At 35.2% G+C, this 16,784-nt stretch overlaps 1 protein-coding gene across 9 annotated transcripts in view; it reads left to right on the top strand.

The window, feature by feature from the left end:
• TDRD3 (tudor domain containing 3) overlaps nt 1-16,784 on the top strand; it is a 157,897-nt gene that overhangs the window by 67,580 nt on the left and 73,533 nt on the right. For 8 of the 9 annotated variants that reach the window (XR_010409977.1, XM_064586017.1, XM_045869550.3 and 5 more), the window contains 2 exons: nt 5,583-5,743; nt 10,143-10,284. Coding sequence is in view for 8 of the 9 variants with exons in the window: in XM_064586017.1 (XP_064442087.1) it covers nt 5,583-5,743; nt 10,143-10,284 (303 nt within the window). In the remaining variant the exon portion in view is untranslated. Of the gene's footprint in view, nt 1-856; nt 946-5,582; nt 5,744-10,142; nt 10,285-16,784 lie in introns of those variants that run through there. The other variant, XM_054506358.2, reaches the window with a different exon arrangement.

Below are 16,784 nucleotides of genomic sequence, written 5' to 3'. Positions count from 1 at the left end.
GGCTCTCTCATTTTCAGGGTTGTTATTGCCAGAAGCACACATAGGTCTTCTCTGGAGGAAAATGTCCACCAAACTGAGATTTACCATAGATGCCTGAATGGATAATGTGGGGAATGTTCTGAAATTTCTAACAGTGTGTAGATAGTTGTCTTTCATTCTAGTTTTCTTGAGTCTGATATTATCCTTAAAATAGTACAGGGTGTGACAAATCATACTTTTTTCCCCTGTGGTCTTTTCCTGCCCTATCCTCATGTTTATTAAAATAAAATTTTGTTAAAATGATATTAAGAGTTGTTTTGACAGGGCAAAGAAGTAGGTTAAAAAAGAGAGCATCATAAATGATTTTTAAAGCTTGTCCTTCAGGCTTTTAAAGTAGCCATAGCGGAACAACTTTTTCTTCTTCCAAGGCAGCTTTCTGGAATCATTTGTCCAGTTGCTTAGATCCTAAGGTGGAGATGTGAATGGTCTAGTCAAACACTTCTCTAGACATAAGTGAATGAAAAAATGAACCCTAGGAAATCTCACTGAAGCCACCACTGGAAATGCTTTGAAAGTAGTGATAGAGAATGAAATGAATTATGATTTTAAGTACTTAAAAGGACTGTGGAGGATGAAACTTTTTAGTCTGTTCATTTTAACCCACTTTGCAGTAATATTGGAAATTTGATCAGAACTTAATCATACTCATAGATCCTCCATAATTAATATACTCATAGGCCCTATGTTTAGGTTTGATGGAGAATCTGGTGCTTATGTTGTTAGGTATTGATGGAGGAAATTTATTTCTCAAGGAAATTGATAAGATTATAAAAAGAAATGGCTAGCAGATATTTCATAGTATCATAGACTGTCTAAATTTGGATTGTTTCTAGAGTCCTAAAGAAAAATCTGTTGTCCAGGTGTGATCAGCCTGTAGGTAACTGGTTCCATGTCATCCAGCCTTTGGTGAGTCTCACTAATAAACAGGAATGCTATTTAATATGATCAATAAAGTAATAAACTAATAGAGCCATTTATATCTGGTATTGCATATCAGTTTATATGATTGGTTAGGAGTTCAGATGACAGAGGTGTCCATCTTTCTAAGGAGAGGAAGGAATGAAGCCTGGGTGAATTTTTTTGGCCTCAGATAATATTTCTGGCAGATATTTTATATCATTTATTATGATGAGAAATCTTTACCTGGAGAGACAATGATGAATTCTTCTTACTTATTTAAACTTTTTACAGTAATTTCTTTTACTTGTTCCTTATTACTCATGCAAAAGAGAAAATCAGACGTTAAAGAAATGGGTGGGACGCCCGGGTGGCTCAGTCAGTTAAGCATGCAACTCTTGATTTTGTCTCAGGTCATGATCTCGGGGTCATGAGATCAAGCCCCACGTTGGGCTCCATGCTGGGCATGGAGCCTGCTTAAGATTCTCTCTCTCTCTCTCTGCCCCTCCCCCCCAAAAAAGAAGAAGAAATCTTGGGTAAAGATTAATCTTTTTTTTTTTAATTTTCATTTAAAATTTATATCTTATTTTACTTTGGGATTGCCCTTGACACTAGTTGGGCACAGATTTTGAGGTTAATATTCATTCAGTAGTGTGGATGCCTTTAGATGATTTTATTAAGATTTATTTATTTATTTTAGAGAGAGAGAAAAAGAGAGAGCACGAGTGGGGGGTTGGGAGGCAGAGGGAGAGGGGAAAGCAGATTCCCCACTGAGCGTGGAGCCCAAAGCTGGGCTTGATCTCATGACCCTGAGATCCTGATCTGAACCAAAATCGAGAGTTGGATGCTCAACTGACTGAGTCACCCAGGTGCCCCACCTTTAGATGATTTTAGATTCAGGGTTTAGAGTTAGGATTTATAATGTTAGAACTATAGCACTTTATTCTACTATTTGTGTTTTATTTAGGTCCTATACTTATGTATTTTGTTTACTACAGAGTATAATAAACTGAATTTTGTAAACATAATAATGAAAACATTCATTATATCTGTTGGCTTACTTATAGAACATTTCTGAATTGTGGAATCACTAATATTAAGGCTTGATGATTCACATTGAGAAGTGACTATGAAGAGATTGTAAACTCTTCTAAGAAAAGTCTAATAAATAGTGCCTCCTTTTCCACTTTGCTTTTGAATCAATTGAGAAGTAAAGCATGGGAGATATGGGCCAAAATGTCAACTTTATTATTGATGAGAATTACTTTGAAAGATGTGGTTTATGGACCCACTGAGCCACAAACCAGGCAGACTTAACACACTCCTTCATGGTAGTGTCAATCCAGTGAAGAGCCTGAGTCAATACCTCCCACCTCAGAGTCCCTAGCTAGATCTCAAGAAAAAGAAGGGGGAGAATGAACCCAGTATATACAGTGTATTCTTCCCAACCAGATAAGTCATTCCATGAGCAGGTATATTAGTTTCCTAAGGTTCCTGCAACAAATTACCACAAACTTGGTGGCATGAAACACAGAAATTTATTCTCTCACAGTCCTGTAGGCCAGAAGTCTAAAATCAATGTGTTAGCAGGTTTGGTTCCTTTTGGAGGCTTGAGGGAAAATCTGTTTCATGACTCTTTCCTAACTTCTGGTAGCTGTGGGCAGTCTTTGACATTCCTTGCCTTGTACCTGTGAAACTCCAATTTTTGCCTCCATCTCCACATGGCTTTTATAGCCTGCATCTTTCTGTGTGTATTTATACTGTGTGTTTATGTCCCCTTATCTTGTTAGGACACTCATCATGGGATTTCCAGCCCATCCTAATTCAGGATGATCTCATCTTTAGATCCTGACCTCAGTTATGTATGCTAAGCCCTTTTTCCCAAATAAGGTTACTTTACAGGTTCCAGGTAGATGTATCTTTTGGAGGGGTCACTATTCAATCCACTAAAAGGACTAGAGAGGCCAGGAGGGAGTAATTAAATAAGTAAACTTGTTGCTTGCTAGGAAATATTAGGAGCCAGGGACAGGTCTTATTTCCTAGCATTCCCCAGCGTTTTGTACGCATGGTCAACTAGGATGTAGATGAACCCTGTGTGTCATTGACATTATCTTCTATTTATGTTTCTTTGGTAGAATCTTTTTTTTTTTTTAAGATTTTTTATATATTTGAGAGAGAGAGAGCACATGAGAGCGGGGAGGGTCAGAGGGAGAAGCAGACTCCCCGCCGAGCAGGGAGCCCGATGTGGGACTTGATCCAGGGACTCCAGGATCATGACCTGAGCCGAAGGCAGTCACTTAACCAACTGAGCCACCCAGGCGCCCTCTTTGGTAGAATCTTTTTTTTTTTTTTTTTTTTAAAGATTTTATTTATTTATTTGAGACAGAGAGAATGAGAGACAGAGAGCATGAGAGGGAGGAGGGTCAGAGGGAGAAGCAGACTCCCTGCTGAGCAGGGAGCCCGATGCGGGACTTGATCCCGGGACTCCAGGATCATGACCTGAGCCGAAGGCAGTCGCTTAACCAACTGAGCCACTCAGGCGCCCTCTTTGGTAGAATCTTAACGTAGGTTTATACTTGTCTATTTTGTTATCATTAATGGTTAAAACTAGGTAATATAATCTGTATATCCACTGAACTGCACACAAATAAAAGGCAGTTTATTACAACACATTGAAAGCAAACAAAACCAGCAAAGGTGTCCTGTCAACCCTCATGGGATGTAGAACTCCTGATTCCATAAAGATACATTGTGATCTGTATTTCATATGACCGAGTTAGGGTGCCCTTGTCATGCTGGATAAGAAATACTAGGAAAGTTTAATTTTTTTTCTTAGTAAGAATTAAACAGAAGCAAAAGTTTTCCTGTCACGATTCGATGGATGTGCTCTCCCTAGGATGCGTGAGTCTCACTTTGGAACACATAGATTAGATCACTGATGGTCTAATAGAACTTTTTGTAGTGAGGTAGACAGTTTATATCTGTGTTTTCCAGATACAGAACATTTGAAATATAGCTAATGTTACTCACGAGTCGAATTTTAAATTTCATTTAATTTTAATTAATTTAAATATAAATTTAAGTAGTTGCATATGGGTGGTGGGCCATATTGGACAGCACAAGCTGTATATTCATCGGTGTCTAAGCTAAAACTATTAGGAGTAGTAAAATAAAGAGAATGATAAACATTATAATAACTATAACCTGCCAGTGGTTTCATTTAAATGTCCTTATTTTAATGGCATTAACAAAGCAATAGGAAAGGTTCATCCTGAATTCACAGTTTATCTGTACTTGTTAAAGATTTTGGACTTGTTTTGGGGTGCCTGGGTGGCTCAGTCGTTAAGCGTCTGCCTTCGGCTCAGGTCATGATCTCAGGGTTCTGGGATCGAGCCCCACATCGGACTCCCTGCTCAGCAGGAAGCCTGCTTCTCCCTCTCCCATTCCCCCTGCTTGTGTTCCCTCTCTCAGTGTGTCTTTCTCTGTCAAATAAATAAATAAAATCTTAAAAAAAAAAAAAGATTTTGGACTTGTTTTAACTTGGAATTTTTTTTTTTTAATAACTGAAAATTAGATGAAATTTTAGTCTCTTTTTTCTAATTATATTCTTTAGGACTAAATTTATAACAAAATTATTCCTCTATAGGCAAAATACTGGTAAATATGAAGTAGAAATTTGTTAACTTGGGACATGCTTACTCAAGAAATTAAGTATAAATGTTTGTCAATCATTTCACATTTTTCTTTGCTGAAAATATAAATTACATTAATATGCACAGAAAGATTTTACTTAATACCATGTAACAAAAAAGTAGCCTTTTTTTTCCCTTTGGAGGTATGATACTACTGAAAGGTATAATATTTTATAATGTGGAAAATATGACTTTGTGACAAAGTTATTTTTCAGCCATGTAAACAGATTTTGCCAACATTTCCCAATTATATCCTGGGCATTTTATTATATAAAATTTTTAAGAGCTGTTTAGTCCATCAGTTTTATTTTTGGCTTTGATTGAAATGTGGCCAGAGAGAGCATTTCTTCTCTTTAGTGCCAGGCATGTAATACAGCATTAGATTTAAATTTACTTAAAAAGATAATGTGAAAATAAATTAAATACAGCTCACACTTTTTGAACTTTATATGGTTTAAATTTTGGAGTATTGTATTCTTCATTAATGACAGAAGAGGGTGTACTTTAAACCTGATGTTTTTAAACAGTAAACACTCCTTCCAACTGGTGCTGTAAAGTTGATGTCCCTTAAAAAATTACTAAATTCTTTAATTCCATGTCCCTTAATTCCATGGGAGAAGATGGGGAGGGGTGCATGTGAATAATTTAGAGCACATAATACTAAAAACATCTATTAATACACCTTTAATCCAGAAATACAACTTTGTTTTCCTCAAGTTTTCTCATTACTTTCTGAAAATGCATTCAGAATTAATGAATTCAGAAGACCCTTTTGAAGTTTTATCTTTCAATCCCCCCAAACCCTGATGTGTGTTATGTAATTTCACTTTTGACCTTATTTCATTGAAATTATTATAAATCATGAAGTATGACCATTAAGGACGAGAGAAACAGAATAAATTAAAAACAAAGCCATGGCTAGAAAGTGATATCTATTCCTTTGTGTTTTGACAGCTTGAAGGTCCATGTGTTTTGCAAATTCAAAAAGTTCGCAATGTTGCTGCACCAAAGGACAACGAAGAATCTCAGGCCGCCCCAAGAATGCTGCGTTTGCAGATGACTGATGGGCATATAGGTTGCACAGCTGTGGAATTTAGTCATATGTCAAAAATAAGGTGATTGACACTTTAATTTGTATATTTGTACAGAGTGTGAAGATGCTATTCAAAATGGATTTTGTTTTAAGAATTTTAGAAAAAGGAATGAACTATTATAAGTGCCTGTTACAATTTTTCAAAAGAAATTAAAGAATTTAAATTTCTGTTTTATCTGTATAGGAAAATAGGAATGGAGTTACTCTTTCCTTAAATGTTAATTATTTTAAAAAATTCAAGGTGTTTTTGTAAGAAAAGTAATCATTTCTGTTTGTTTGTTTGTTTTCAGTAAATTTTAGGTCATTCAAAAATTTCCAAGAACAATTTACCTGAATATGTTACCATTTCTTCTTTGACAGCTGTGTTCAGCACACTAGAAAAGTTTTATGGACAAATGAGTTTTCCTAGGAAATGATTGAAGCTAGAGACATGTGTCACTCCACTTTCTGAGAGGACAAGGAACACTATAAGGAACAATTTTCCAAATTCTTCTTTTGGCTATTTTTATGAGAAGTTTTTATTTTTATTTGCATAAATTTGATGTGTAACATTGTATAAGTTTAAATTGTACAACATTTTACTTTGATACCCTTATATATTATGATCCCTAATGTAACAGTATTTATCACATTACATAATTATAGTATATTGTTGTCTGTTTTTATTATACTGTGTATTAGATCTCTGTGGCTAGTTTACTACTCATTACAAATTTGTACTGTTAAACACCTTTAATCTTATCTCTCCCCACCATTTCCTGGCAGTCACCATTTTATTCTCTTTTTACAGGTTTAACTTATTTTTATTTGGATTCCACATATAAATGATATCATATAGTCTTTCTCTGTCTGAATTATCTTGCTTAGCATAATTGTTTAAGGTCCATTCATGTTGTTGCAAATGGAAGGATATTCTCCTTTCTCATACTGAATAATATTCCATTGTGTATATGTACCACATCTTTTTTATCCATTCATTCGAGTGGTTTCCATATCTTGGCTATTGTGAATAATGTTGCAGTAAACATGAGAGTACGTATTTCTGGTCAAAATCCTTCATTTCCTTTGGGTGTATGCCAGAAGTGGAATTGCTGGATTGTATGGTAGATCTATTTTTAGTTTTTTGAGGAATCTTCATATTGCTTTCCATAGTGGTTGGACCAATTTACATTTCTACCAGCAATGTATGAGTTTAGATTTTGCCCCCAAATAGCTCCTCTGCTAATGAGGTAGGCACATAGACATATAAGTTATAATAAATATGTCAACTAAAAGGATTAGGAGTCGGGGTGCCTGGGTGGCTCAGTCCTTAAGCGTTTGCCTTCGGCTCAGGTCATGATCCCAGGGTCCTGGTATCGAGCCCCGCATCAGGCTCCCTGCTCAGCGGAAAGCCTGCCTCTCCCTCTGCCTGCTGCTCTCGCGCGCGCTGACAAATGAATACATAAAATCTTAAAAAAAAAAAGGAAATAAAAAAAGATTAGGAGTCTAGAAAATTAACTCTGCTGGGGGGGAACCAGGAATAAGACTTAAAATATGAATAGGTATTTCGAGAATGGTGAGAGGGGGGAATAGCGCATGCAGAGACGTGGTGTCCTGAAGAGCTTTGGCAATTTGGGATGGTGGTATGTGGGAAGAAATGTGATAGGTTGAGGCCTCCAAGCCATGCTCAGTAATTTCCCTTCTTTTTTATTCTTCCTTCAACCTGTATTTGCCTCTGGGAAAGGAATTTCCTTCCTTAGAAGATAAACGTTTGTCTAAAATACTGATTTTTATATACAAAGCAGGTTTTGTTGATTTTGTATTATGTTGTCTTTTTTTTTTTTTTAAGTAGGCTCCATGCTGAGCATGGAGTGCAGGGCTAGAACTCACAACCCTGAGATCAAGACCTCAGCTGAGATCAGGAGTTGGACGCTTACCCGTCTGAGCCACCCAGGTGCCCCTGTTGTCTTTTTGAAGAGTGGAAGGGTTCCTGCTTTTGTGGAGGAAGCTCTCCTCTGACAAATTCAGTCAAACCCCCTACAAAGGAGTTCATAAATGACTCAGAAAGATTTGCCCGTGTAATGGCACCCTCTCTGATTTTACTGCTGTGTATTTCTCTGAGCTAAATGAAAACACAAGGTCGTCCAGAAAGTTTAACTGTCTTCTTTTGTTGAATTTATTGCAATTTGACAATTGAAAAAAAAATACTACCATTTGCTCACTGACTCACCATTGAAGTAGTATGTCTGCTTTTGTTGCTGTAAAAGCAACGGCCTGCAGAACTGTTTTTACATGTGAACATTTGGGGAGACTTTTATTGAAGTAATATTGGTTGGTGGTTATCTTAGAAGCAAAGTAGAATAACTCACTAGAGAGGATACACCAGGATCTAATATGGACTGTGTTACCTTCAGTGGACAATGCATTTCTCTGGGGTGCTTTTTTCAGCTCTTCTGTTCTACTTCCTGACTGGCTTCAACTTTTAAACACCCACTTCTCACTGTTTTTGTGTTTATTTGTCTTGTTATAGTTTTTTTAAAATTGCATTGAAGAGAGAGTAGAGGCACTTTGGGGTGCCAATAAAAATAATAATTAAACCCAAATATGCTCTCTGAATAAGGGTTAGTTAGGGCCCTGAAGGTGATGTATTAAAAATTATGTTAGAATTTTAACACATATTTATCTTTTTGTGGGAATAGAACTATCATTTAATGTGGTGAGTGGGATTTTTTATCAGTTATCCTAATGAAATTTTAAGTACATCTTCAAATAATTTGACAACTTTTTCCTCTTATCCTATTAGGGAGAGTTTGAGAAAGGTACAGTCATTTTATACAAAAATTAGTTTATCATTTGTTTTCGGATTAGCTTTTAAAGTTATATTATCACAACTTAAATGTCCCTGTAATTTGCATCCAGTCTTTTAAGTTCTTATGTAGTTTCATTGCTAATTTCTGTTTCTAGATTTTCATTGCATTTTCCAATGTCACCAATTTGTAAGAAATTATTGGCTAAAAATGGTTTTGAAGAATAAGTTTTATGTAAATGATACAATTCAGTAATTATAATAGTTTCTTTAAAGAGTATAGCATTCTGTAGTTGAAACTTTCTTTTAATCCTTAAATGATGGTACAGAGTTATGAAAATCTCAATCTGCTGATTGCCTGAAATTGGGAAAAACTTACTCACTTAGTGTAACTGTATTCAATTGTTGCTGATACTGAAGTCTGATATTGTTATTTGCTACCACAGAGCTCTCTGCTTAAGGGTTAGGTTAGGCACAGCTGTTTATGACTATTTGTTCTATGAGTTACATGTGATGACAAAGCTTGGGATCTTCAGAATAGTTTTTACCAGATAATGTCTTACTTTCTATGAGATCTTTGAGGCTTTAAAAACAAGAGTGTTCTATTTCTTCTTGTTAATACTGTTTTAAAGCTATCTTTCTTCAAAACAGACCAGTGATATCAATGCCTTCACTGATTTTGCTGTTGCATATATCAGCACATGGTGAATATCCTGAGCTTTAAAAATGTGGACCATGTGAAGCCCTTTCAGCCTGATTTTCTAATTTGTCCTAAGTGTATGAGAATAGTCTTTACTCCTATTTAGAGTACTTTGTCCCTTGCTGCATGTGCAGAGAGATGGGGTGGGACTCAGTATCTGTGCTTTTATTTTAGAATAAATCTCAGTAATGAAATGGTTCCTTCTACTGTTTCTTTTAACAAACAGTTGGTAGGGGGATAAACATTTTGTCTCTGGTTTTTGTAAAAGGGGTCATCGTGTACTGTTTTCCCTAAGTCTGATAATATTTAGCCTATTACAGACAAGTTCTTTTAAGATTAAATTAAATTAAATTAAACTTTAAAGTAAATAATTCTCATTTGATCTTTAACTAGATGGTTAACAAAAAGAAGCATTGTTTGTATGGATTATGGTAGCTCATATAGATGTAAAATTTCTAGGATTATTACTGGTCAGATATCTTTTTGTGTATTGAAATTTAATTTGCACATAGTGTATCTTTGCAATGCATAGTCAAAGCTCAGGGGAAAATGGCAAGTCTTCCATTTGTACAGCATGCCGTGTATGGCATGGGAAGGTACTTCCATATCTTCTGTTCTGTTTATCTTTACTACAAGTGTGTGAGGTGTGATTTTTATTGTCCACGTTTGTTTGTTTGTTTTTTTAATGGGGAAACTGAAGTTCATTTGTTAGTAAGGTAAAAAGTGACAGCCTTGGACCTGGTCTTCTGACCTCTTCCCTATAGGTAATCTATTCGCACTATATAGCCAGTTTCCTGAAAAAAAAGTTTATGTATGAGTGTGTTTTGAAGAGCTTGACCAGGTTCAGAACTGAATTCGAGTTCGGGGAAGGAGTTTCAGTGTGTTTTAACTCTCTCTCTCTCTCTCTTTTTTTTTTTTTGCTTTGGTTTGCTTTAGCCTGAACACACCACCTGGAACTAAAGTGAAGCTCTCAGGCATTGTGGATATAAAAAATGGATTCCTGCTCTTGAATGACTCTAACACCACAGTTCTTGGTGGTGAAGTAGAACACCTTATTGAGAAATGGGAGTTACAAAGAGTAAGTGTAAACTAAGAAAAATGGTTGAACTTTTAAAAAAACTGCACTTTTTTTTATGGCATTCTGTATTTTAAGGAGATCTTCCCATAATGAACAGTAAAACTACTATTTTGTGTCAGATTAAATCAAATGGAACACAGTGATCTTTACAGAAAACTAACTACCTTTGTTTAAGTATATTCTTTGTCTTGAGCAGATGTCATTTTTCAGTATTTACCACATTTTATTACATATTTTAAAAAGTAATTCTTTACTGACAAGTTTTCAAAACTCCCAAGATACCATTAATAAACTACGTATAATATATCTGTGTATAATTCTGCAAAAAACCAGTGTTTGTGAATATATATGAATATAATCTATGTCTATTTGTCTCATGTACAACCACACATACATATAACTGAAAGCAAGTTGTATATATAGAATTTCACGTTAATGGAGAGATTCTTATTGCCTTGTCTTCCTAGGCACTTCAGTTGTTTTCCTCATTTATATTAGCAATATCTTCATCCTCCTAGTCACCTAGGTTATCTAGTGATTTTGTCTCTAGTTTGCTTCCAGCAACCAATTCTGTTGATCCACTGCAGTCAGATCTTAAATTGGTCTCTTGCTCTCCAGGTCTATTGCTGTTGCTATAGTTTGTCTTTTTTTTTTGCTCATTTTTTAAATTTTTTAAAATATTCACAACTTGATTATTTTAGTTTAAGTGTTTTGCATCTCTCGCCTGGACTATTGCAGTAGCCTTTTCACTGGTCTCTCCATATATACTTTCTTCATCTTCTAATTTATTTTATTTATTTCTTCAAGATTATCTTCCTTCAGCATCACTCAGAACACATCACCCCTGCTTTTATTTCAAATGCCTTAATTTGGCATTCAAGGCTGTTTACAATCTAGTTCTGGTTCCAGTTTTCCTTTTTAACTTTCTAAATTATTTTACATGGATTTTGTTCTGGCCAAATGGAACTACTTACTCTTTCTTTGATTCTCTGTGCTTCCCTCAGTCATACTTTTGGGGAAAAGAGGCTTTTCCCACATTTCTATCATTTATCTTGTTCTCTTTCCCCTGCACGGCCAAGTTGTCCCCATGCTTTTAGACCCTGGTCAAATGCTTGCTTCTTTACCAACTGAAGTAGTTCTTCCTTATGGAATTCTTGGAACATTTTATTTGTATCAAGAAGCATATTACTTTTTACCAACACTAAAATTATGTTTAATTATCTCCTTTAATAGATTGCAAACTTTTTGGGGTCAGAATTGTTTGTGCTTTTGTTCAATTTCATGAATATTTGTTGAACAGTCTGTAGTATTGTGCTGGGCCTCTTACATCAGTATACCATGTAATCCTCCTAACAGTCTTATGAGGGAGTATTATGTCCATAGAAAATGGACCTAAGGAACTGTTAAATAACTTATTTTATGATTACAGAGCTAATAGGTGATAGATCTGAGACTTCAGGTATCTCTGAAGCAGAGCCCTGATCTTTACATACAAAAAACATTATAACAAATGATTGTGGAATGAGTGAGTTACAAAACACATAAAACTAATTACTCTTTGCTAAAATTGATGTTCTTGTGCTACCCTCAAATTTTGCCTGTTACCTAGAATGAGCCAAGGGGCCTAGCAATAGAAGCTTTTGCTATTTTATGATACATTATTCTTTTCTATTTTCTTAGTTTGAAAGTGCCTCTGTTTGGGCGGTAAATAGATAAAGAAATTTAGGCACATTTTTTATTCCTTAGTATTCATTACTTATTATACTAATGTGCTACACTTAGGTCTGCAGTGCTATGCAGTATAAGATAATGTTCCATAACTGCACTGTTTAGTTAAAATGTTACAAAAGCAAGTAATTCAGAAGTGGCTTGATAGTTTTACAGAAACAGCCAAATTTATGAACTTTGAATCTCTTAGAGAAATCCCACCCATTTCATATAGTTCTTTTCACAAGTTAATAAACTGTTTATTATTAGAGATTTTTAAAAAATGTGGTAAGATGTTCTCAAGTCAGACCAGTACCTTATATTACTTACCCAACCCCAGCCAGAACTACTTCACTAACTGTAAAGTCAGTTTAAATGTTCCTAGAAACTTCCTTACCCCTAAAACACACACACACACACACACACACACACACTGATTATTAGTAGTTTGATAGTTGTCTTTGTAATGTTTTATTATATTATGTTTGCATTTTGTTTCCTGAAAGCTGTATTATTTTTCTTGTTAGGAGGCAATAAAAATTTACATTAAAAAGCATTTAAGGGGCGCCTGGGTGGCTCAGTTGGTTAAGCGACTGCCTTCGGCTCAGGTCATGATCTTGGAGTCCCGGGATCGAGTCCCGCATCGGGCTCCCTGCTCGGCAGGGAGTCTGCTTCTCCCTCTCCCACTCCCCGTTTGTGTTCCCTCTTTCGCTGTGTAAAAAAAAAAAAAAAAAAAAAAAAAAAAAAGCATTTAAAAACATCTTAATATGGTTATAGTTCTCTTTGGTTTTGTAGTTATTCCCGTTTTGATTTGGTAACCACAATAATGTAGAAACCATGGAGAATTTTCAATTACTTAACAAGCATCTAGCAGGTGGTACACATAGAAATCAGGTGTACACATAGAAACCATAAACCATAGAGTTAATTTTGAAAGAGGACCCTAACTGTTGTGTAAAATAAATAGGGGACATTGGGCAGTATTTAAACCATGTGCAGGTGTTATAGCTATAACAAATTGGTGATAGGTGACGAAACGAAGAACTCAAACCTCAAAATGTTTTGTATGTTGGACAAAGACAAGTTCTAGAGAGTTCTGAACCAGATGTAATTTATAAAGTGATATAGTTTCTGTAACATTTTCGTGTCCCTCACCCTGTTCCCATGGCAGATCTGAGTTTGTTTTTTTTCTTTGGTATGTATGTATGGTAATGTATACATAACATAAAATTTGACATTTTAACCATTTTAAGTGTAAAATTCAGTGGCATTAAATACATTTATATTGTTAATCCAACCATCACAGCCATCCATCTCTAGAATTTTTGTCTTCCAAAACTTTAACTCTGTACCCATGAAATAACTTTGCAACCCCCTACAGCCACCCGTAGTCTCTGGTAGTCATCATTCTACTTTGTCTTTATGAATTCAACTACTCTAGGTACTTCATATAACTGGCATCATATGGTATTTGTCCTTTAGTGTCTGGCTTATTTCACTTAGCTTAATGTTTTCAAGGTTCATCCCCATTGTAGAATGTGTCAGAATTGCCTGACTTTTTAAGGCTGAATGGTATGCCATTGTGTGTGTGTGTGTATCTATGTGTATATACACATTGACACACAGCATTTTCCTCATTCATCTATTGATGGACATTAGGGTTGTTTCTACTTTTTGGCTAATTATGAACAATGCTGCTATGGACATGATTGTGCAAATATCTGTTCAGGTTTCTGCTTTCATTTCTTTTGGGCATATAACCAGAAGTAGGATTGCTGGGTCATATAGTAATTCTATGTTTAATCTTTTGAATAACTGCCATATTGTTTTCAACAGTGATTGCACCATTTTATATTCCCACCAGCAGTGCACAAGAGATCTAATTTCTCCACATCCTTGCCAATCCTTTTTATTTTATTTTATTTTTTATAATAATCATCTTAATCAGTGTGAAGTGGAATCTCATTGTGATTTTGATTTGCATTTCCCTAATGCTTAGTGATATTTAGTAGCCTTTCATAGGCCATTTGTATATCTTCTTTGGAGAAGTGTTTAAGTCCTTTATCCATTTTTTAGCTGGTTTGTTTATAGTTTTTTGTCATATGAGTTCTTGGTATTTTCTGGATATCAATTCTTTATCAGCTGTATAACTTACAAATATTTTTTTCATATTCTATGGGTTGCCTTTTGACTCTGTCAGTAGTATCCTTTGGTGGACAGAAGTTTTTAATTTTGGTGAAGTTTAATTTCATGATTTTTTCTTTTGTTGCCTGTGCTTTTGGTGTTGTATCTAAGAAATCATTGCTAAATCCAGTGTCATGAAACTTTGCTTCTGTGTTTTCTTTTAAGAGTTTTATGGATTTGAATTTAGGTATTTGATCCAACTTAAATTAATGTTTGTATATGATACAAGTTAAGGGTCCAATTTCATTGTTTTGCATGTGGATACCCATTTTCTCAGCACTATTTCTCTCCTTTCCCCAATGAATGGTCTTGTCCACTCTCATCAGAAATCATTTGACCATATATGCAAGCAAGGGTTTATTTCTGGGTTCTTTATTCTTTTGTTCCATATGTCTATCTTTATGCCAGTACCACGCTATTTTGATTATAGTAATTTGTATATTGAGAAGTGTGAGGCCTTTTAGGATAGTTATGGCTATTCAGGGTCCCTTGAGATTTCATATGAATTGTAGGATGAATTTTTCTATATCTGCAAAAAAAAACTTCTTGGGATTTTGATGGGAATTGCATTGAATCTCTAGACCACTTTGAGTAGTATTGACATCTTAACAATATTAATTCTTTCAATCCATGACCACAAGTTATCTTTACATTTATTGGTATCATCTTTAATTTCTTTTAGCATTTTTTGTAGTTTTCAGTGTATAGGTTTCTTTACTTAAGTTTATCCCCAAGTATTTTATTCTTTCTGATGCTATTATAAATGGAAGCTTAAAACTTGCTGTTGTTTTTGCTCATTCTGGTTCTCAGCAATGACTTCAGGGAATTCAAATGTTGGTTTCTGGAGCCTCTTTTCTCTACAGGTCCCTCTTTTACAAAACTCTGCCCTATAACTTCTAGTTGCTTCAGCCTGCCTGAACTGTGAAATTCATTTTCTCAACTTGGCTCTCTGCACTCTGTCTGCATCATGTTACTGAGCAGAAATGCAGAGCTCATCTGTTTTGTTTTGTTTTGTTTTTTCTCTTTCTTTCATGGATTATAGTCCGACACTACTTATTGTCCTGTGTCTTAAAACAGTTGTTTCTTACATGTTGTCCAGATTCCTACTTGTTCATAGAGGGAGATGAAGTCTGACTTTTGTATATCCATCAGGATGAGAAGTTAAATCCTCTGTTTTAAATTATATGATATGTATTGAGAGATGGTATTATTAGCAGCTTATGTGAGCTTTTTGAGGAAGTTATAGTATAAATTGAAATGATTGGTGTTTAAATAATCCTATTCTTATATCTAAACTGAAGCTGAGAAAAGGACCCCTCGATAATTGTATCCTTTTGCTGTTTTTTTAATTTTTTTTTTTTTTTTTTTTATTTGAGACAGGGAGAATGAGAGACAGAGAGCATGAGAGGGAGGAGGGTCAGAGGGAGAAGCAGACTCCCTGCCGAGCAGGGAGCCCGATGCGGGACTCGGTCCCGGGACTCCAGGATCATGACCTGAGTCGAAGGCAGTCGCTTAACCAACTGAGCCACCCAGGCGCCCCATTTGCTGTTTTTTTAAATAGGTTAAAATCTTAAGTATAGCTTGTAAGGAAATACGACATTCCTATATGGTTTAAATTACTCTTTGCTTAATCAACTGAATGGTACTACTGCCTTTAGTCTTAACATTCTTTTTTAAAAGATTTTATTTATTTATTCAAGAGAGAGCGAGGGCTTGAAAGGGGGGGAGGGGCAGAGGGAGAAAAAATCAAGCGGACTCCCCACTGAGTGTGGAGCTCTACTTGGCGCTCTACGCGGCGCTCCATCTCATGACCCTGAGATCATGACCTGCTGAAATCAAGAGTCGGATGCTTAACCAACTGAGCCTCCCAGGCACCCCTAGTCTTAGCATTCTTTATATAAATTACCTAAAATGCATAGTATTCTCTACATAATTCAGGAACTCTAGAATATGTTTGAAAAGTGCACATGATGGTTTTTAAAACTTCTTTCCACCCACTGTTTAACAGCATATTTTAAACATAACATTTTCTAATGATAATTATTAAATATGCACAAAAAATTTTAAAGTTGAAAAGATGTATTAAATGACAACTAGTGCTTAACAGACATGTTAATACCTCAAAAACAAAACAAGTAGGAATAGATGACTGAAAGGAGTCCTTCAGAAGATTCCTTATGATGTTTTTGAAGGACATTATGATGTGAGAAATTGTTTTGCTAGGAGGATCTTTTTTTTCCCATTTTTATAATATGTTGTTATCTTTCTAGTCTTAAATATGAGAGGGGAAAAAAGGAAACTAAAATCAGTAGGGTTTGGAAGCTTATTTTTATTAAAGAACAATGGGCTGATTACTTCTTCAAAGTATAAATTGATTTGTAAGACAAGACTTTATTAAGGGAATTTTACTATAATTAAAAGTAACCTCCATATCATAAACTAGAAAAATATGATCTCTTTAAATAATTAGAAATCACTTTTATTGTTAAGTATTCCTATGAACTGTTGCTAGTCACAACACTTTGACACCAAATGTGTGTATTTTCCACACCAAGCAATTCTCCACTTCTGTATAGACACCACGTGCATGTCCTAAAATTTAATTCAAT

Source organism: Mirounga angustirostris, unplaced genomic scaffold (genome assembly GCF_029215605.1).
Source record: "Mirounga angustirostris isolate CCGP_5_RB_7025 unplaced genomic scaffold, mMirAng1.0.hap1 SCAF_3, whole genome shotgun sequence".
Taxonomy (NCBI): domain Eukaryota; kingdom Metazoa; phylum Chordata; class Mammalia; order Carnivora; family Phocidae; genus Mirounga; species Mirounga angustirostris.
The sequence above is the reverse complement of the archived record's forward strand: the minus strand, read 5'-3'. Positions and strand labels throughout refer to the sequence as shown.